Here is a 21,945-nt window from a genome sequence, read left to right as displayed (position 1 = left end):
ATCTTTCTCAACTCTTGATTAGTCAAACCCCCGAAGCTCCAACTCAACTACTCAAACTCCTATACATATACATATATACACAGACATACATGTTATGGCTCCTATAAAGTACTTGAATGTCCAAAGCAAGGACTTCCTAATCAGTTTAATTATGTAGTCAATGGAGATGTTTGGATCATGGACATGGTTGACAATATCAGTCACGGTTTGTATCGGTCGCGGTATACCAAACTCAGACAAAGTTAGTATAAACTGACCGATACAAATCATATATCGAACTTAAAAATTGGTAATATATCAACTAACGGTACGACGAACCACGATAATGGGAGAATGATATGGAAAATTGATGTTTGGATCCTGGTTGGGAATTGTTTCCGTCGTCATCATCAAAAGTAGATTCTGAAAGTTTTCTACTACTAGAATTAATCAAATCCGAAGCATAGATTGATTTGCTCAAGTTGAGAAGCAAAATCCAGTCTAGCATCTGATACAAATATATATTGATATATAGACATGGATATCTGATATTTCTTTCTAAAATTAAAATGACCTCTTAAAATCCCATACAAATAGAAATCTATATATAATATGAGCTTGTACAAAAGATATAAAAAATTATATAAAATATTAACAAATTTATTTACATGAAGACCACATTGGGAGTGCTATGGGAGGATTAATTATGGATAATTTGTGGTGACCTTGTGAATGAGTGTGCCGTGTATGAGTGCGAGGCACTGATAGGCTACCACACCGGGTGAGCTAACGGGTGCACAATCCCACATCGCCTGGATAAGAGAAAGGTAAAGTGCTTATATATACTAGTGTTATCTCCAATTGATATGAGACCTTTTGGGATAAAGCCTAAAAACAAAACCGTGCCGGCTCGGGCCCAAAGCGAACAATATTATACCATATGGTGAAATGGATCGTTAATCTTATGTAGTTTGGACTAACACCAAACTTCTTCCCTCCTCTAAGTTACCATCTTTCAGGCAAAGAGATCAAAAATATTATCATGATCCACCATGCTAATTGTTACGTACTTTGGACTAACACCAAACTTAAGCTTTCACAGTGTGTCCGTGCTTACAGAGCGCGTGATCTGTGTGCATCTGAAATTACCTGGTTGTGGTTCAAAAGTTCGACCACTAAAGCTGCACAACCCAGTAGAATAGAGAGGCAAGCTAAAAATGGGGTTCTGTTTTACTACCGCCCTGAGTGTCTTTCACCTTTCTGCCATAAGGTTAAAACCATACTCAAATAAGGTTTCACCTTCTTCAGGGATGCCAGTATGGTCCTAACTATCAATCACAGCTTGCAGAATCTTTGTGGCTCGAAGCTGTGAATCTTTTGATACGCCAATACTATTGAGCTCCATGTATTTTACCAGTTTTTTTTTTTTTGGCATCTTCTTCATGATCTTCATCCTTAACGAGAGCCCAACTGCAAAATATAAAAACACAGATACTTAGAAATATAACAGACCAATATTTACCTAATTTTGATCATTTTCAAATTTATAATATTAATTCTCACCCTATGTGCATCCCGGTATGGTCTGTGGCTGTGGCTGTGGCTTTGGCGACAGTGAACATCATGAGTTCATGGTCTGCAGGAGAAGAAATTGGAGTATATTGTGGCCAGTAGTAAGCAAGATCATGAACCACTCTTCCATCTTTACGATTTACCACAGGTTCCCTTATAAAACCATCTGGGTTGTTTGGGGATGTCACTACTTCAATGTAAGGCTTGCTCTTACTGAATTTATGTGCATCACCATCCCATTTATAAAGCCCGGATATTAGGAAATCAGTCATTCCTGGGTAACTGCAAGCCACATAAACACATAAAATGGTAAAGCACTAAAAGAATTAAATGTTCCAAAAAATACTTCTAATGAAATAAAACTTATTGGAGTAATAATAGGTTCTGAACGTTTTTTCTATTTTAGGACAATTTAAGCTTATCATATTGTCCTCAACTAGGTTAGCACTGAAAAAAAAAAAAAAAGTGGATGAGGAGGAGGAGGAGAAGAAGACCACCATTTATACCATCTACTTTTTCTCAAATTCCAACATCATGCGGACCCGTCAGAGATATAAACTAGTTTTTGAGATTAGTCTTATAAAGAAATACAAAATTAATTCTGAGCCAATGAGGTTGATTGCAGCTGCCCCATCCTACTATGGTAACTACTTACCCTACTATATCTTGAGGTTTCGATCACTTGATCAAATGAAGTCAAGCCTATTGAAGGTGACGACCTTACTACAGTTTGGTCCTTCTTTGAAGGTTTGCACATGCTTTGGGAACCTTCTCCCTCGTACGTAAACCTCCATAGTAACCCCACATTTTTTTTTTATTAGTGTAAACCTCCATGGTAACCCCGCATTGATGGGAGAAACTTCAACATCTCTCTCTCTTAAGCAAGAAATCAACATGTACAATGGAAATGAGAGATAGATATTACGATGTAGCAACAGAAAAGCAAATGCATGAAACCACCCTGCTTAGTTTTGACAGGTCCCTAACCCGAGTTTTGTGTTTCAAGAGATGATACATTGATGCAAAATATTTTTGAAAGATAGTAACTGCAACTTAAGTATAAAAAAAATAAGTAAATAAAGGCTAATTAGTTGCAATCAAACAATACTAAATGTAGTTTATAAACTAACCCTTGAAGAGCATTCATTATTAAGGCAGAATGGTATTTTGGGGAATTGGTTAAGCTAGATTTAACAGTTTTTGACAATATTCAATGAGATTGTGAAATTATTGAATTTTCTTAATAAAGTGCAATTAGTATACTCAAAATTATTTTAAATAGAATTCAATGCATCTATGTTTTGAGTTCCCAATAGTAACCCTATCTTAATATTGAATCCTAAACCTTAAAAATATGTTGAACCAAGATATCTCTTAAACTTGAAGTCTTTCACTACAGTATTCTCTACCTCAAAACATGAAAAATAAATAAAGAAAGAAAGAAAAAGAACATAAAAGAAGAAGAATAAATAAAGAAAGAAAATAATCTATCGCAAAGAAAAATAAAACCTTAACCTAAAATGAAAGTTAAACCTTTAACTTAAATTCTAATTTTATGCCCGCGAACACAAAACCCTATTCTTTTATTTACATTATTTAAACTCTGCAAACCCTGATAACTTTAACACTAGAACTGCAAAAACTCTTCAGTCTTGGAAAAATTATTTATGAAAGAAAATGGTAAATTAATAAGTTTGAAATCTACGACATTTAAAATATACTAAAAAAATTTGACTCAAACATTCTATAAATTGTTAAAAAGATTGTTCTTGAAAATTCCTTATTCACGTTGTGGCTGAAGGCAGGGGCGGAACCAAGATCTCGAGGTTGGGGGGGCCAAAATTATAAACAACATTACTTAGCTCGAATTGTTGGAAAAAAAAAATTTATTACGTGGGCAAAAATATTTTACTATTTATTATATTCATACAAAAATATATCTATCTAAACTTTTCCCAATTTATTTAAATAAATAAATTAAAAATTAAAAAAAAACTAATTATTTATAGAAATTTTTTATCAAACTTTCTGAACAAACACAAATAAGATTTATGCCAAAATTATAAAAAAATAATAATAATAATTAAGTAACTCTCTTTATTTAACAAAAAGAAAAAAAACAAAAACAAAAAGAACTTTTAAAAAAAAAAAAGTAACACTTGAAAATTTAACAAAACAATAACAATGATAAAATAAAAAAACAAAACAAATTAGTAAAATAAGAATTTAGATTCTTAAATCATCGATTTTTGTAGATATTCAAAACTTCAAATGAAATTTTTGTTCTAGATTTTGTAAATTGTAATTTCTTATAGAATTCTTATAAAATCATTCCAATAAAAATAAATAAAAAGAAAAGAAAAAAAAGTGATGGAAAGAATCATGTATGAGAGGGAATTTTAGGATAATAAGGTTATGGAAATAATTGTGCTTGAGTTGGAAGAATTTTAAGATAGTCACATTATGGAAAGAACAGTATTTGAGTTGAAATTTTAAGATAGCCACGTTAAATATTAAATTTTTATGTGAATCAGTTTTTATCGGGTTCTATAGTTGTCAATTAAATCACTTTTTTTTAGATTATATATAAACTATCTTTTGTTAAATGCTAATTAAAGAAAGTTTTTTTTTTTTTTTTTCTTAAGGGGCCAAATATAGATTTTATACCATATATGCTATATTATTTTATTTTTACCTATACTTAAAAAAAAAAAAATTCAAAAAAATTAGGGGGGGCCATGGTCCCCGCCAGCCCCCCCTTACCTCCGCCCCTGGCTTAAGGCATTGACATAATATTGACTATTAGCAAAAAAAACTGTTTAAAAGATTGAAAGAATTAAAATATAAAATAAAACAGAAAATAAAAAGAATAAGAAGAAGAATGAAGTGAGAGAGATGAGATTGTTTCTTAAAGTTTATAGAAAGCATAAAAGAAGAATGCCTATATAGCAAGCATAAAATGAAGCGATAGTGATGCAGCATAATTACACTAGGATGTAATGGAACAGGCAACACTCAATGCCTAAATGTTGTTAACTTATTTTAAAAAAATGAAAATGAAAAAGAAAAATGAGACCTTAATAGTTCCACTGATCAATAGAGACAGTTTTGCTTAAAGGCGAAAAATGTTTGAATACACAAGAAATGGTTGATATTTACGGTGCAATAATGTTGATTTTATCCATTCCATAAAAAGAAAAAATGAAGTATTGCACCAACATAATATAATAATGTTTGAATACATGAGAAACACAATTACTAGGATGTAGCACTAACAGGGAAAAGAAGAATGTAAATTAAGAAACATACCCTCATTTCCGATTCCACTCGTTTCAGTGAGCCTTTCCCTATTGGTTATCTGGAAGTTCTTTTCCATTCTCAAAATGTAGACCTACAACATTTAAATTCATATGGATTCTATTTCAAAAGTAGACCCACAAAATACTGACCAAAAAAAAAACAAAAATGAAACTCACCATGTGGTAAGAGGCACCAGTAACTATGCTCTTGGCCTCATACGCATTGGATGGAGATAAAGCGAAAGTGAATAGTACAAATAAGTTGAGGACTGACATCCTCAAATAACAATTATGTTTGTTAGCCCCATCTGCTCGAATTGCCACTGCATTAAATTACATATATAATCAGAACTTATTCATAAAATCTTAAAACGATGAGTATATTACCACAATGTTCGATTCTAATAAACATTACATTAATTGCACATATGATAGGAAATATATTTGATGTTTTCAGTGCATCTAATAGCCATAACAGCATAAGCTCCACCAATTTGGTTACATACACGACATCACCGAGATTTCATTATGATGAAGAGCAAAACGAAACTATAAAATAATTAACCATCGCCTTAAACTATAATTAGGGTAACATAATATGTAACGACCCAGTTTGCTAAAACGTCTCTGAGAAATCCCCTGGACTGTAATATATCAATTCCAATACAAAACCCACAAAATAAAATATGATCAAAAGAACCTGCTTCATATACATAATTGATTTCAACAATGTACCCCAACCTCAATTACACAAATAAATCCATAAGAGCAATATAAGCAATCCCTAAATTTAAATTTAATAATAAGGACATTCTCAAAAGGAAACAAATGAGCCTTAAGCAACTCTCGAAGTCTCCAAATCAACTTTGGTACCCGAAAATGTAATAGGGGGAGTCGACGCTGGAAAAATCCTAACAAGAGCTCCAACGTGGTTTTATGCATATGATGGCATGATTAACAGAAAATTATGTGATTTGCATGTCAAAACAACATGTATATGCACACATGCTGACGGAATACCAAACCCTCAAAAACCCCCAAATTTTGTAGACAAACACGCACAGCTATTTGACAATTACAATTAAGACCATCAAATATTTTAGGGCAAACCAATCACATAATCAAGATGGCATTTTGGGTAGGAAAGACAGAGAAAACCCTACCAACAATCGGATGGTGATGATGAAATGGTGGTACAGCGCTGTTCTATTCCTTCTTCTCCTTTTTCTTTCTTCTTTCTCTCTCTAGCATTTGGCTACAGCTCCTCTCTTTCTCTCACTAAAACCTCACGGCTGGAGTTCTCTCTCTCTCTCTCTCTTCTTCTTGCTTTTCCTTTGGTTTCTGTTGTAACAAGAGAAAGGGCAGCAACAGTTTTAAAGGGAAACTGGGCAAAACGTTTCCTTGTTGGGTTACAATATAGGAACAGATGTAAAGCTTCGGCAATAATCGTGTCCTATGGGTTGCATGTATATAACAGGTGTTTTAAAAGTCATGTGAGGCTACCACATAGTCTCCCCTTAATTTAACCTTGGTAATTTCTGTGATGACCCTGTGGGCGGGTGTGCCGTGGGCGGGTGCGAGAGACACTGTCAGGCTACCACACTGGCGAGCTACGGGTGCACAGTCCCACATCGCCTGGGTAGAGGAAAGGTGAAGTACTTATATGTAAGTGTGTCACCTCCAATTGGTATGAGGCCTTTTGGGGTGAAGCTCAAGAGCAAAACCGTGCGGGCTCAGGCCCAAAGCGGACAATATCATACCATGTGGTGGAGTGGGTCGTTACAAATGGTATCAGAGCCTGACCCAGCCGGAAGTGTGCCGACGGGGACGTCGGGCCTCCAAGGGGGGTGGATTGTGATGACCCTGTGGGCGGGTGTGCCGTGGGCGGGTGCGAGAGACACTGTCAGGCTACCACACTGGCGAGCTACGGGTGCACAGTCCCACATCGCCTGGGTAGAGGAAAGGTGAAGTACTTATATGTAAGTGTGTCACCTCCAATTGGTATGAGGCCTTTTGGGGTGAAGCTCAACAGCAAAACCGTGCGGGCTCAGGCCCAAAGCGGACAATATCATACCATGTGGTGGAGTGGGTCGTTACAAATCTTCCCCCCTAACAAACGGAATTCCGTCCTCGAAATTCACAAATCCATGAAATAAAAACTTTGATTATTTAATTTCAAATTTCATTATTCCTTTTATCCGTGTGGAAATTAATCCATCCACACATATTCATTATTAGCAGACACATCACGTAATTAGCTAATTCCATATTTATATAATTGATAAATATAAGTACACACTAGAGACTCTCACTGGACTAAAGCAGTTTCATCCGGATAGTGGGTATCTCATGTAAAACGCACACAAAGGTGATTACGAGTCCTCCTTTTACCAGAGCCCACACATCCTTAAACCCAGCTACCCATCTCAATCGGCAATATACGCCTCCATCCTAACCACTGATCCTGAGACTCAAGCTTATATCATGGCCCATATATGTGTGTGTGTGTGTATGTATATATATATATATATATATATATATATATATATATATATAATCCATTATATCCACATAAAAGTAAACTATCCAACCATATTATTTCAATGGCATACCATCCAACTATTCCGTTAACCTGACACGAATAAGTAGGACTTAACGCTATGGTTAATCCGTTCCCTTATAAATATATAGGTAGGACTTAACTTCTTTGGTTAATCCGTCCCTGAAATGCCACCGTCCCATACCGGTGTATTAAACCATACAATTCATAAATAAATAGGTAGGACTTAACTATTCCGTTAATCCGTCCCTAAAATACCTCCATATTATTTTATTGGTGCATAAATCCATAAAACCCATACTTCAAAATTAGGGGAAGACTCAACGATTTACCAATACCTTCTAAATCGGTGTCTTACCATTTTCCTGATAAGACTCAATGATTTACCATTAGGACACACTAACGGACCGAATATAGAATACAATGAATCCTAAACTTAAGCTCTAAGTAAAAGAGTACATAACGCGGAAGTCACACAACGAAAGACACCCTAGGGACACTTGAACCTGGAGTGCTCTGATACCAACTGTAATACCCCCTAATTTTGGAACACGGATTGATCAAGTCCGCGCACAAAATCAAGGGATATCAAAACAATTTAAGTATTTAACAAGCACAGAATACAAAGATGAATAATAAAGAATAAATAAACCGCTGAAGAAAATTAATAAATAAATATTACTTAATGATTCTCCAACAATTACAATTCGGAAATCCCATAACTCAAGGACCCCTTAAAACATTATCCAATAATCCAATACTATTTAAAAGTACACAAGATGAATAGACGAATGACAGTCTCCCAGCTGCGGATCCTCAACCTCGAGACTGGAACCTCTAATAACCTGAAAAATAAATCGTGGGTTAAACCCTACGAGCAAGTTCACTCTACCAGGCCTCTGAAAACCAATAAGCAGATCATCTCTGATCAAAATCAAACCTAATAAAGTTTTAACTTTAATAAAGCACGATATACATGTCTATATATAATTATATATACTATACTAATCACATCCATTAATAGGTTTATTAAATTTCCATACCTATTAAATAATTATTAAAATAATATTCATACCTAGACCAATCTACCATTTCATTTTATAAAAACTCCTTTGACCTTAATCCCATCCTAGTCAGTTGTTTAATCATTTAAACAACAAATTATAATAAAAGAAATACTCTATTTAATCCCAACCCGATAATGATTTTAATTGTTTAAATCACATATCCAAAATCCAAGTTTTGACAAATCATCCACGTCTTCCCCAATATTATTTTATTAATGTAAAATAATACACTAACCAGTAAGTACTAAACTATTCTCATTTAAGAATATCTAACCCTAATCCAATCCATACATACAATAATCATAGATGATATTTTAATCATCTAACACATAACAACGTAATTATGCTTTGGCAAATCAACCATGCCATTGTAAATATTTTTATTTATATATTGGCAATTTAACCATGCCTCCATAAGTATATTTATTTATACATTGGCAATTCAACCATGCCTCCGTGTATGTATATTTATACATTGGCAATTCAACCATGCCTCCACAGGTATATTTATTCATACATTTAATTAGCAATTCATCCATACTTTCCATATATGTATTCTATTCATACAAATATTTAGGTAATATATTTAATCATTTGACAATTCATCCATGCCCACACTTTAACCATGAATTAACTTTAAAATTAACAATACGCTAAATCATACATAGCCATCACATGCAAATTATACGCATATCATTAATTTAACAACCAGCCTATTAAGATATGTCAAATAAGAATGATAATATTAATCATCTTAAATGATTTATATATATATATACCTACACATATGTTATTTAATGTATATATGTGTTTAACACCTTCTTTAATAATCCTTGATTATTTAAAATCAATATACATACATACATATATATATATATATATATATATATATATATATATATATATCCATACAACTCATAGACAAATTAAACTATATATACACATACAACTCATAGACAAATTAAACTATATATACACATATATAAATAATTATATATATATATATATATATATATATATATATATATATACACTTCCTTCCATAACAAATTATTAATTTATTATATTTACACAAATTAGTGCAACTAAATATGTCAGAAATAGTTTCCTTTAAATACTCCATATTGGTTTAAATAGTTTTCCGACACTTTCTCACTAAAACATAAATATCTCCTAGTAGGATGGGAATCTGATAATGAAATTGGTACCATTGGAAAGAAGACGAAAAATCCTTGAATTTGAGCTCAAGAATGACCCAATTTCGATTTAAAATGACTAAGTTATGACCGTTTTAATTTCTAGTGTCGAATTAGGCCAACATAGTTTCCCACGCGCGCCCACGTGCTTACTATGCACTTGCACGCGCTGGATTCAAGCCTCCTTGTGTGCTGGTATTGGCTAAGCTCTTTCAGCTACCGTGAGCTCACCACACTGAATCCATCACTTCCTTTATGCCGCATCCAATGGTCATAAATGAGTGCGCAAATGAACACGCTCACACTAGATTATTTTCTATTAACTATAATAGATCTAAGGTCCAGATCAACGAGTGCACCATCTTCTCATGGTCTGCAATACACCAAATAATCCCATAGTTGACCAGACCACTTCTATGGTCCAGATACACATGCGCACCAAAGTTTTATGCGCCGCGATGCACCATATCAATTCACATAAGTTTAATTAATCAAATGGCCCTAATTGGCGTATACACCCTATTATCCTACACCGCGCCGCACTAGATCAGTTACCTAGTATATATATATATATATATATATATATATATATATATATATATATAATTATTTTCCTAACAAATAATAGGAAAATAAATCCTAATAAATTCCTAAAAATATCAGAAAAATTCCAGAAAATTACAGAACAATTCTAGAAAATAAAGAAACCATAATTAACTCTCTTGGGTCACAAATCCACCTATAGATTGATTTTAAAATATACATAACACCTATATATATCAATTAAAATCCAATAATCTAAAAATCAAATATAATAGTTTATACTTTTTAATTATTCCGATCTAACCATAATTTTTAAACAAATAAATTTAATTAAAGCCTTGATACTCAAGGTGAAATCCTTATGAGTTCTAAGAGGAAAGTTAGAGAAAACTCGCCTGAAGGTTTCGAAACGAAACCGACGCTTTAAGCTTTAACTATCTCTTCCAATTCCGACGTCCTCCTTTTCAGATCCGACCTCCTCCTTGTCAGCCCTTCTTCTTCCTCTCTCTCTGTCTGTTTTATTTTTCTAACGTGTAAAACCTTTAACCCTAAAGCCTTATGTGTATTTTTATACACCTTAAATTCCAAATCCTATTCCAACTAGTATTATGAATTAAAATAATAATCTTTAAATAATTTATATCTATAAACATATATATATATATAAATATATATTCCTTCCATAATTAACTCATTAGTTAATTAAATCATATATACTTATAAATATCAATAAATATATATCTATATATATATCTTTCCATAACAATTATTAATTAATTATATTTATATATAATTATATACATATATATATATATATATATATATATATATAATTGATACAAAAGTGATCATTTAAATAATTAAATAACCACGGACCTTCATTAATTAACCCAATAAGGTTTCATACAAGCCCAAGACCACATCTTTTGGTCCAACTTTCCTTAAACCCAATCCAATTAATTTAAATAAATAAGATAATTAATGAAATACAGAAATTAAAATAACTAATTACATGAAGCACATAAACAAATAAGAATTTACAACTAAGTCATATAATACCAATAAAATCAACACACCAATAATTCAATCAATAATCAACCACACAAACAATCAATCATCATACATAATCACGAAATATAACTTAATTAAAATAAGATAATTAATCTAGCACACAATAAAATAAAATAAATCATTGAAAAATAAAATAAAATAATTAATCCTAATTACTAAATCTTTTAAAATTCTCGGGGTATTACAATTTCCAAATCCTTTGCCACTCACTAACATAACTACACAAAAGCCTCTAATATATCTCCCAATAGTTCTATATAAATCCCGCTTGTGGCCCACAGTCCTAGCAAATGGTAAAGAATCCCAAATAAAGCCACTTAATCATGATTAAAGCCTATTAAAAATCCAGGGTATTATATAATAAGGGTGAAAATAACAAAATACCCCACAAATAAATTGAGATCTACACTTCCTATCCTGAATGAATGGGTATATAATACAAAATTGCAAAATCAATAACATACAGTCCAATCTAGGGATCATTAACCCAATCTTGGTCACTTTTGTTTCATTTATTTCAAGGAGAAAATTGAAAGCCAGTTAAGAGCAGTTTGACGTATTGATTTCCATGACCTCGTTCGGCTTCTTAAAAGGACCAAAACAATCTATGGATGTAGTTGAAATGAGATCTGATTACTACTCAATGTGTGAGGGATAAATTAGGACTTCGCCTATCGGCGACCAAATAATTAAGATAAATCAGACTTAAGTTGTCATGTCCCGCTCCCAGCAGGGACGTGAGATCACTACACCACAAAAATAACAAAACACTTCAAAGTTCAATATACGTATCTTCAAATAAGGGCTGCATTAATCCATTAAATAAACATCTACAATACTTCCTTAATCCAAGACGAAATAACCAATAGTGACAACTAGTGCTAAACTGCTTAACCGTATCCAGTATCAACCTGACTGCCACCTCCCCAAGAGCTGTACTCCTAGTGACCCCGTCACTCCCGCTAAGTCTTGCTCACCACGGAGAGGACTTGAAAAAGGTTTTAGAAAAAGGAGTGAGCTAAAAAGAGCCCAATAGGTTTCCGAAGTTTGAACAAAATATTTTTGATAGATTTTACTCAAAAATGAGAAAACAGCTTTCGTTTAGTAAATTTACAGGAAAAACAATATTACTTTTTCAGAAAATGAACCGAACATTCAGGCTAGGCTGCAAAATATATTATCAACCAATTAACTTGTACCACCAAAATCGCTTCCATATTCAATTCATCTCCATGTAATATACTCAAAATGTAATGCCGTACAACAAAAACAAAATAAAAATAAAGTTATCAACAAATGTAAGGAATTTCGGAATATCATAATTTCGTATCCAAACTAGCAACGAGTGTCCATTTGCGTCTTCAGGGGCCTTCCCCCTGGGACCGCCACCCTCTGTCCTTCGGCTTTAGGGGCTTGCACCCTGGGACCGTGAACACCCCTTCATTAAAAAAGCCGGGCCGTTTAAGGTTTTACAACGTAAGGGAAACTCTTACCCTACCTATTTTGTGTCGGGCACATACACAATTAAGAAACATACTCAAATACCAAAACTTGCATACGTACACAATTTCCAAAGGCGAAATACTCTTTTTCCATAGCAGTTCATACATACTAAATTTATGGTTAAATTTAGTACTACAAATTAAGTAATAGAATAGACTTCTTAGTAAACCATTATACATCTCACATATCCTTTCAAAACTTCCTGTTCAAAGTTGTAGTATAGACGTATAATGAAAATATCCAAAAGCACTGTCAATAGCAAAAATCGCAACAAAAGCATTTATTTTTAAAAATTCGTCAAATTTACTTTGCTAGACTGCAAAAGCCACAACTCATTAGAAACTAACTGATAGTATCATAATATTAGCAAATAATCATCAAGAAAACGTTCACAAATCAAGTCAAATTTGTACTCAAAATAAAAGGAAAATTAAACAGTTTTGAAGCGGATTTCAAGCTTCTTTGAAAACTCATAATTAAATTCACATCTTAATGAAAATAGTTCAAACAAAATCCCACAATATCAATATTCAATATAGTTCAATATTTCAAAATTTCAGAATCAAATAACAAACTAAATCATGCAAATATCAAACCTAACCTAATGTTCAATTCATAGTTCCCATAACAAAATAAATTTAAAGTTCAACGAATTTTTCAACAGCTTTCATGTTCTTGACAAAAGAATTTTTTAAAAAAATAAATCCATGGCTTCGCAATTTAACAATCAACCCTCTAAATTCATTTATAAGAAAATATGGGTTAGGAAAAAAAATTAGTTTGGAAACCTACCTTCCTTTGAGCCCTTTTTCCCAACTTGTCTTCCACGTTTTCTTCCGATTTGCCTCTTTACTCTCCTTCCTCCTCTTTGCCAATCCAATCTATGCTACAACTCTTTCTCTTTCCCCTTTTCCCCTTGTTTTGGCCGAAAGTTGCTATTGTATTCGATGCAGAGACCCAAGGCTTTCTATATGAATCAATGTGATGAACATCTGTACTCATTACTCGCATGCATAGCTACAGATGTTATCAATGTGATGAACATCTGTACTCGTTACTCGCATGCATAGCTACAGATGTTATCAATGTGATGAACATCTGTACTCGTTACTCGCATGCATAGCTACAGATGTCCTACAAGACCTTAAGGTAAAAGTTGCAGATCTACAAGTGGCTTTGGGCATACCAATAATGGCAACACTTGTCCATGATAATTTTACACGTGGTATTAAATTAAGAGGTAAGTGTGCATGCCTAACACTTTTTATTAACTATCATGGACAGGTGTTGCCATTATTGGCATACGCAAATCCACTTGTAGATCTATGGTATGCCCAAAGCCACTTGTATTAAATTAAGAGGTGAGTGTGCATGCCTTACACTTTTCATTAACTTTCTTCCACCCCTACTATTAAATAAATAACAATTAATTATTATCAAAGTTTCTATGGGAACCCCCATAACAACTATTTGAAACTGGGTGGTCCATGTACACAATAACCCATCTGACTTTATTTCTCTAATAAGCATAACTAGTTCACATACGTATCCAACTATAACGTTCAATCTCTAGTTCATTAGATCCTCTATGTGAACATTCTAACCTTAAAAATTATTTTACTAAAATCCCGGGTACTACATAAGTGGTAAGTGTATAAAATAAGATCGACTTGTGGATGCACTAATGAAAAAAAAATTGAGTTTCCATCGAAGGAAAGAGACAAGGAGGCTGACCATAATTAATATGGGATGCAATACATAGAAATAACTTTAAAAAATAAAATATGAAAGGATGAGTGGTGTCTAATAGAAAAGGAAAGAGAAGGAGAATTCATGATGTGAGCTACCACATTTGGGGCTGCAAATGAACCAAACCAAGCCAAGCCAAGCTCTGGGTTGTTCTTGAGGCTTGGTTCGAAATCGCACAAACTTGGCTAGGGCGAGCTTGGGCTCAGCTCGGCCGTATCTTGACAAGCTCGGGATTGGATAGGCCCAAACTCGTCTACATCGTTTTCTCCTTCGCAACTTTAGATTCCAACAATCGATCTTCAACCTACCTTCACATTCAATGTCTCGTGATTTCAGTAACAACAACATATATTCTACAAGAGAGGAACTTGGTGATTTAAGTTTCAAAGGGAGTTTGATTTTTGTTTGTACACTTATCAGAGGAGGGATTAATTAAAAAATTTGTTGATTTTTGTTGATATGCTTATCTGACATAAATTTGAAAAATGGCTACAAATGGAATCTGGATCGTTATACAAGCAGGGCTTGAGATCACCTACTTTTATGGTTCAGTATCATTTTTATGTTATTGTATGAAAGGTTTGACCTTTATATACCTCTAAGCGAGGTACTATTTAGTAATTGATATCTCTCTTAATGTATGTTTTGATTAAAATAGTGATCTACCAAAAATTGATCATTTTCTTAGAAATCATTGTGATATTCTTCAAATTTGTTGAGTTCTCGAAATAATATGATTTTTTTTTTTTTTGAAAGGAAAAAAGGAGATGGAAGGACATCCTTTAGACCCATTGATAACAATATTTATTGAAAGTTGATTGGGGCTGAAAAGTCTCTCGAATCCAAATAGTGATTAATCTTATGAAAAAACATTTGGTAATGTTAATTTAGGAAACTTTAAATAAAAGAAAAGTGGTTGGGAAATAATAAATAAGTAAAAGAAGTGGTTTTGTTGGATTAGGAAAGGGAAAGGTGGGTTTGCAATATGACCGCTCAATTACATCCAACGGTCACAATACTTGGTGTGGAGAAAATCTATTGCCCACCGATGAGAAAGATATCATTTATGTATATATATATATACACACACACACACACAGAGTAGTGTTCAACTGCTCCCTAGTGAGTAAAGAGTTGTATACTCACTTTTATTAGTGGCCTTAGGATCTAATCCGACGGACAATCTTTCTTTCACTGTCTTTAGGAAACTTAATAATTCTTTCAATTACCATCCAATTAAAATGACAAAAGTAGACACCCACTTAAAGGAAACAAAAATAAAAATATTTTGCTACTAAATTTGTCAATTGAACATTCGGAATCAAATAAAACACGGGTTGTGTGTGTATTATAAGATATAAGCCATTTTTCAGATTTGAATTTTTTTATTTTTTTATCAATTAGGATCACAATTAAATACAATTTTCAAGATTTGATTTTTGTTTTTTTGTTGCATAAGAAACATTCTGACTCCTCTAATCTTTGTGGAACTCTAATTTATATGTAATATAGGTTTGACTCCCCTTCATGTATGACAGTCCTTGTATAAAGCAGAAGAAAATTAGGGAAAAAAAAGTCAAGTCCTATACATCGCAACCCTAAACAAAACAAAAGAGGAAAGAACGTGGGGTTTCTAGGCCTGTAAAATTATTTAAGTTTGACAGAAAATCAATTAAAGTCTAAGATGGTTTAAAATTATTTAAGTTTGACAGCATGCTGGTACTTCTTTTTTCTCAGTTCATTGTTAATCGGACCTTTTTTTTTTTTTTTTTATATGAAGTCATGTGTTGTGATTGTAATCTCTAGGACTGTATCATCTCTAACCTTTATTGTTCATGTGCCCAAAAAACGTAGTTTAGAATTAGGTTTAAAGAACACAATATCTTAAAAGAACCCTAACCACCAAAACCTCAACCACAAATTCTTGTAATTATTAGTGGAATGGCATCGAAACTGGGTGACAGTATTTTTAGTGTAATTAAGAGAACTCTTTTCAGTGTAATTCAGAGAAGTCTTTTTAGTGTAATTCTTGTAATTCAGATTTTTTTTTTCTCTCTTTTCTTCGCACAAAGTACACAATAATCTCTAATTTTATTTTCTGGGTAGAAGAGACTTGATAATTTTTTATTTGATTCCAGAGTGTTCAATTTCCGAAATTAGTTATAAAATATTTTTATTTTTGTTTCTTTTAAGGGAGTGTCTACTTTTGTCATTTCAATTGGATGGTAATTGAAAGAATTATTAAGTTTCCTAAAAGACAGTGGAAAAAAGGTTGTCCGTCAGATTAGATCCTAAGGCCACTAATAAAAGTGAGTATACAACTCTCTACTCACCAGAGATCCGTTGAACACTAACTTTGGTAATGTTAATTTAGGAAACTTTACATAAAAGAAAAGTGGTTGGGAAACAATAAATAAGTAAAAAAGTGGTTTTGTTGGATTAGAAAAGGGAAAGGTGGGTTTGCAATATGACCGCTCGATTACATCCAACAGTCACAATACTTGGTGTGGAGAAAATCTATTGCCCACCAATGAGAAAGATATCATTTTGTGTGTGTGTGTGTGTGTGTGTGTGTGTGTTGGTAGCAAAGAGTAAAGCTTCTTTTGGAAGCTAACTTATAAATGAACCTTATGTTGTGTTTGGGAGTACTGAATCAACAGTTTGGATTTGAAATTACAAGAAATTTAGTTCAAAGTTTCTACTAAATTTCCTCCAGCCCTAGGCCTTCTCTGAAAAATAAATAAATAAATAAGGCTAATCTAATCCAAACTAGATCAGTTAAGGAGCAAAGAAGACCTAGGGCTAGACAACCACCTACCACGCAACTTCAAGGCAAAATGGAAATCAACTACTCCGCAACAAAACAAACAAAAAGCACCGCTGACGCTCCAAGTACAAAAGTTATCAACAATGAATGCATCAAATGAAAATTCTTTAGTTTTCGACAATATCATAGATTGAAGATACGGGTCAAATGAAATGCATCAACTATTTAGTGTCTATTTTACCTACTAAAGATTGGCCGGTTTATATGTTTTACCTAGAATATAATCTATGTTATGATGCAGACAGAATTCCTAGTTTTCTACAATGGAATTTGTGATTTTTAGAAACTTTTCATATTCTGAAATTTTCCTTAGTCTGTGTTCAGCAACTTTCCTATTTTGGTTTTATTTTATATATGATAGTTAACTAATATAAGGCTAGGATTGGGGAGGAAGAAATTCTATATAAATCATTGTAATTTCCAGGGTTTGAACAGTTTTAGTTGAGGATATTATTATTTTTACAGCAAATAAAATTTGCTTTGCAATTCTTTGCAAATTCTCCTTTTCTCTTGCAAAGTTCTTCTATTTCGTTTCAAAATTGTTGTGAAGACAATTTGATCGTCTCCTCTATGTAAGGAGACAAGAGTTTAAATTCCATTGTAGAAAATTAGAAATTTTGTCTGCAGGATTCGACGCCTTGCCCTAGAATACCGATAAAGAATTCAGAAAAATCTAAATAATTTTTTTTTTTTTTTAATAAGTAAAATGTATTAGAAAGCGTTCAAAAGGGGAACGCATTCCAAGCTTTACACAAAAACAAAACCTATGAACTCAAAAAGTCCACAATATCCTCAAAAGAAGAAAAATCTCTCCCCCAACCCCAACAAAAAAGGGTACAAATAATAGAAAATTTCAGCACTCCAATGGAGAACTCCTTCCCATCAAAAGATCTTCTATTCCGCTCTTTCCAAAGGCTCCAACAAAAAAGGGTACAAATCTAAATAATAAATAGAAGGAAGAATGAACTAAACAAGACCACAGCGAAAGAAAAAGTTCATGAAGAAGGGAAGATACAGAAGAATTAAAGAAATATTAACCTATCTGTAGTGATTAATCACTACAAGAGCCAAAACATGCTTTGTTGAACGTCCTCCACTCGAAAATCATATTGGTCGAGGTTGAAAATGGTTGCCATAATGCCTTTCTGGCTATCAAATAAGAAATTAGGGCTAGGGTTTTATCCCTCATACTTGGCGCAATAGTAAATGAAAACGAAGAAGAGAAAGAAATAATAAAAGTTGGTTGCCCTAACATTTCTTTAATAAGTTTAAAAAGTTATAATTGCAATTTTGCCCACAAATTTTTACATTTTTTCCATAATTACTTTTAAAATACTTATTCTTACAATTGCTCAATAATTTTTTTTTTTTTTTTTCATTTTTATTCTTACTTTTATTTCATATTTTAAAAACCACTATACAACAATTATTTCAAGATTTCTTTGACCATTTATCCGTGACCCACATATCTCAAATTTTAATGATTAAAAGGATCTTACACCTACAAGTAATATAGAATAAAATCAATGTAAAACAGTTATTTCTAATTTTAAGCACTAATAAATTTTCCTAAAAAAAAATGACCCAAGGGGAAGGGGGGTGAATGGGTCTTTTGGCAAACTATAGATTTGAGAAAAAAATTCTACTCAAACATAAACCAATTAAAAGATTGCGAAAAGAATAAAAAAGAAGTACACAATAATATAATCAAATAAACAAGAAGTAAAGACTATATAGATTTTTTGGATTAACTTGTTTAAAAACAACACTAAGCAAATATCTAAGTACGCTAAAACTACTTTTATCAAGAACTTAGTCTGCAAATAGATTTATCTAATGGAAAGGCAAATGTAAGTGCAATATAAAAAAGGCACAAAGTAAAGGCAATGCCCATTATTCATTTTATGGACCACTCTTTTTTGGAAAGAAGAAACCTATTTCTATGCTTAAGTTCTCTATTATTTCCACTCCTTTTTGTTGGGTATCAAGGAGGGATTATAGATATACAGAGGAGATTATTGTTTTTTTGGCCTCTTTGAAGGTCTAAGGTGCCCTTTGGCCCTTGTGTTTCTTTGGGTTCCGCTCCCCTTTTGAGCGTTTTCAATAAAATCTTACTTATCAAAAAAAAAGAAAAAAAAAATGGACCACTTGGTTTTCCTTTCTTCAGTATCCCTCAAAAAAAAAAAAAAAAAAAAAATTGAGATCCACGCTACCTATCATGAGTGAATGGGTATATATTCTAAATTTGAAAAATCAATAACATACGGTCCAATCTAGGGATCCTTAACCTCATCTTGGCCACCGTTTTCTCATTTCTTTCAAGGAGAAAATTGAAAGCAATTTTAGAGCTTCTTAAAAGGACCAAAACAATGTATTGATGTAGTTGAAATGAGATCTAATTACTAATCAATGTGGGAGAAAAAATTAGGAGTTTGTCCAGGGATGGAGCCAGGATTTCTTTTTCAGCGGGGGAGGGGATGAAATCAACTAATATTTACAAATTACATAAACCTGAAAATCAGTACATAAAATCAGACTCAGATTCGTGGCATAAAAAAGTTGTGTGGCTAATTGTAACTAGTAACTTGAATAAAATCATTTTGAAAAATCAAATGGGAGTTAAAGAAATTTACATTTCTCAAGTCCAACTACATCTATTTTACCATGTAACTCAAAGAAAGAATTAAAGATATCTTCACACGCAAGAAGTAACCCATGTCTTACCTTGTTGAGGTTCCTACAGTACCAGCTTCAGTAGGAAGCAATGGGATAAAGCAAGAATGGAATCCATATGAATCCCACCCACTGTAATATCTACAGTGCCAAGGCATTTGTCTACCCTCGGTAAAATAATGTAAGTATATGCCCAAAAAAATATCAACCAATTTTCCCTTTTTGCTAATAAAAGTATCAATCAATTGCAATCATCTCATACCATAATCAGCTCTATACAGCTCTTTCCGAAGGAAAAATAAATAAATAATGAGATTTTTAGATAGTTAAAATTTTAGGGTTTTTTATTTTAACAAGCAGAGAAAAATAAAAAAAAAGAATAGGAACGAGAGAAGATGTACCTGTGTCGCGGGTCGCCGATGAGAAGACTCCGAAGTGGTCGCCATTGTCTTTGGCGTGTAGCACTTTCCGTCCAGACGAAGGATGATAACGACTGAAAGTTGAAGAGGTGATACCGGTACTGAGTATTTTTGTACTCCTATCTTATACGATAGTTTTGATGGGGTAAGTGAAGGTGCATGGAAACTTTACATAATAGGGGAAAAAAAGTTCAGGGGAACACGTCCCAGGTGTAAAATATTGAGTTTCCAACAAAGGTGCCCGTGAATAAAAATTAAAAGGTGGAGTATTTGTCAAAAAATAAAAAATAAAAACTCAAATGAAAGTTACCTATTTTTTAAATAATAACACATTTAGAAAATTAAAAGGTAGAGTATTTGTCAAAAAAAAAAAATTAAAAACTCAAAAGACACCCCTCGAAACTAACTTATATGAAAAAATAACCAAATTATCCTTTCGCCATTTAGTTAACCTTTTTAACTTTACAGATTAATAAATTAGACGAAACTATTCCATATGAACAAGCAACCACAGTACTAAGGATATAATATTAAAAAATTGGACAAAAGTACCCATGCCTGAATTAATAACAAATATTTTGGTAAAATGAAAAAAAAAAAAAACCATTTGTTTTCATTCTGCCACAATTTATCAAAATATATAACAAAATTGATAACCCACAATTTCTCAAAATAACAAAAGTGTATATTTCTTTTGCTTTAATAAATTTTCAATTTCTTACAAAAAGAAGAAAGTTTGACCAATCTAAAAGGGTTTCTATCGGTGCTACTTATATCTGAACGGGTTATCCAATCTCTAAATGAAGTCTTTTGAGAGCTAATTGATGCTATCGGGTGTTACTTGGCTGCGTAGCCCACACTGGATTCACTATTTTAGTTATTTAGTTATTTTCCATTATGTTTTTATGGTAATAACAAAATTGATAATCACCATTTGTTAAAAAAATATATATATTAATTTCATTCTGGGAAATTCACAGGATATTAATTTTGCGCCAAGTGGCGCTAAACTTTTAGGGACAATTGTGTCATTTTAACATGTTTGATATTTTGCAATAAATTTAAATTTAATAGTAAGGGGCAATTTTGTCTTTTCATATGATTTAAGATATTGTTTGGACGGAATTTTTTTAAGGGGGTGTCATTGTCCCAAAAACGGTAACTTTCATTTAAGTGTCCTTTTGACAAACCTAAAGGGTGTTGTTGTACTTTATCAAAAAATAAAAATAAAAATTTTTAATAAAGAAGACCGAACATAAGTAAAATAGATGCAATTATGAAAGGAGAAGTGCTATGTATAATAGATAAAGGAAAGATGAAGAGCGTTGGTGATTTGAGCTACCATATTGAGGGCTGTAAATGCACCGAACCAAGTTAAGTTTTGAGTTATTTATGAGATTTGATTCGGGATGACACAAGCTTGGTATATATGTGCATTGGCTAGAGTATTAGATACCACTTGAGGTAAGCTTTCTCTCTTAACCAAA

The 21,945-nt window shown here is 32.6% G+C and overlaps 1 protein-coding gene across 4 annotated transcripts; it reads right to left on the bottom strand.

The window, feature by feature from the left end:
• Positions 1 to 525: 525 nt before the first annotated feature.
• On the bottom strand, positions 526 to 20,609 carry LOC132304307 (tryptophan aminotransferase-related protein 2-like). 4 transcript variants are annotated; one of them, XR_009481565.1, is made up of 5 exons: positions 20,441 to 20,609; positions 5,028 to 5,173; positions 4,861 to 4,942; positions 1,543 to 1,833; positions 526 to 1,449 (listed from the first exon to the last, which is right to left on the bottom strand). XR_009481565.1 is itself a non-coding variant. In XM_059801911.1 (5 exons), the coding sequence occupies exons 4-5, from the start codon at positions 1,821 to 1,823 to the stop codon at positions 1,304 to 1,306; spliced, it is 411 nt and encodes a 136-aa protein (XP_059657894.1). In that variant the 5' UTR covers positions 1,824 to 1,833; positions 4,861 to 4,942; positions 5,028 to 5,173; positions 6,014 to 6,366; the 3' UTR covers positions 526 to 1,303. The 4 variants fall into 4 exon arrangements, 1 of the variants encoding a protein (XP_059657894.1); XR_009481564.1 differs by lacking the exon at positions 20,441 to 20,609 and adding an exon at positions 13,583 to 20,374; XR_009481563.1 differs by lacking the exon at positions 20,441 to 20,609 and adding an exon at positions 6,014 to 6,356.
• Between the last annotated feature and the right edge of the window lie 1,336 nt (positions 20,610 to 21,945).

The sequence above is a fragment of the Cornus florida genome, unplaced genomic scaffold, assembly GCF_030987335.1.
Source record: "Cornus florida cultivar Cherokee Brave unplaced genomic scaffold, ASM3098733v1 CherokeeBrave_3.0.0_Hap2_Chr04, whole genome shotgun sequence".
Taxonomy (NCBI): Eukaryota; Viridiplantae; Streptophyta; class Magnoliopsida; order Cornales; family Cornaceae; genus Cornus; species Cornus florida.
Note: the sequence above shows the minus strand (reverse complement) of the source record. Positions and strands in the feature narration are given on the sequence as shown.

Coding starts and splice junctions, on each gene's coding strand:
- LOC132304307 (XM_059801911.1), bottom strand. CDS start 1,823: ATGACTGATTTCCTAATATCCGGGCTTTATAAATGGGATGGTGATGCA. Junction 1,434..1,542: donor CATACCGGGATGCACATAGG/GTGAGAATTAAT, acceptor GCTCTCGTTAAG/GATGAAGATCATGAAGAAGA.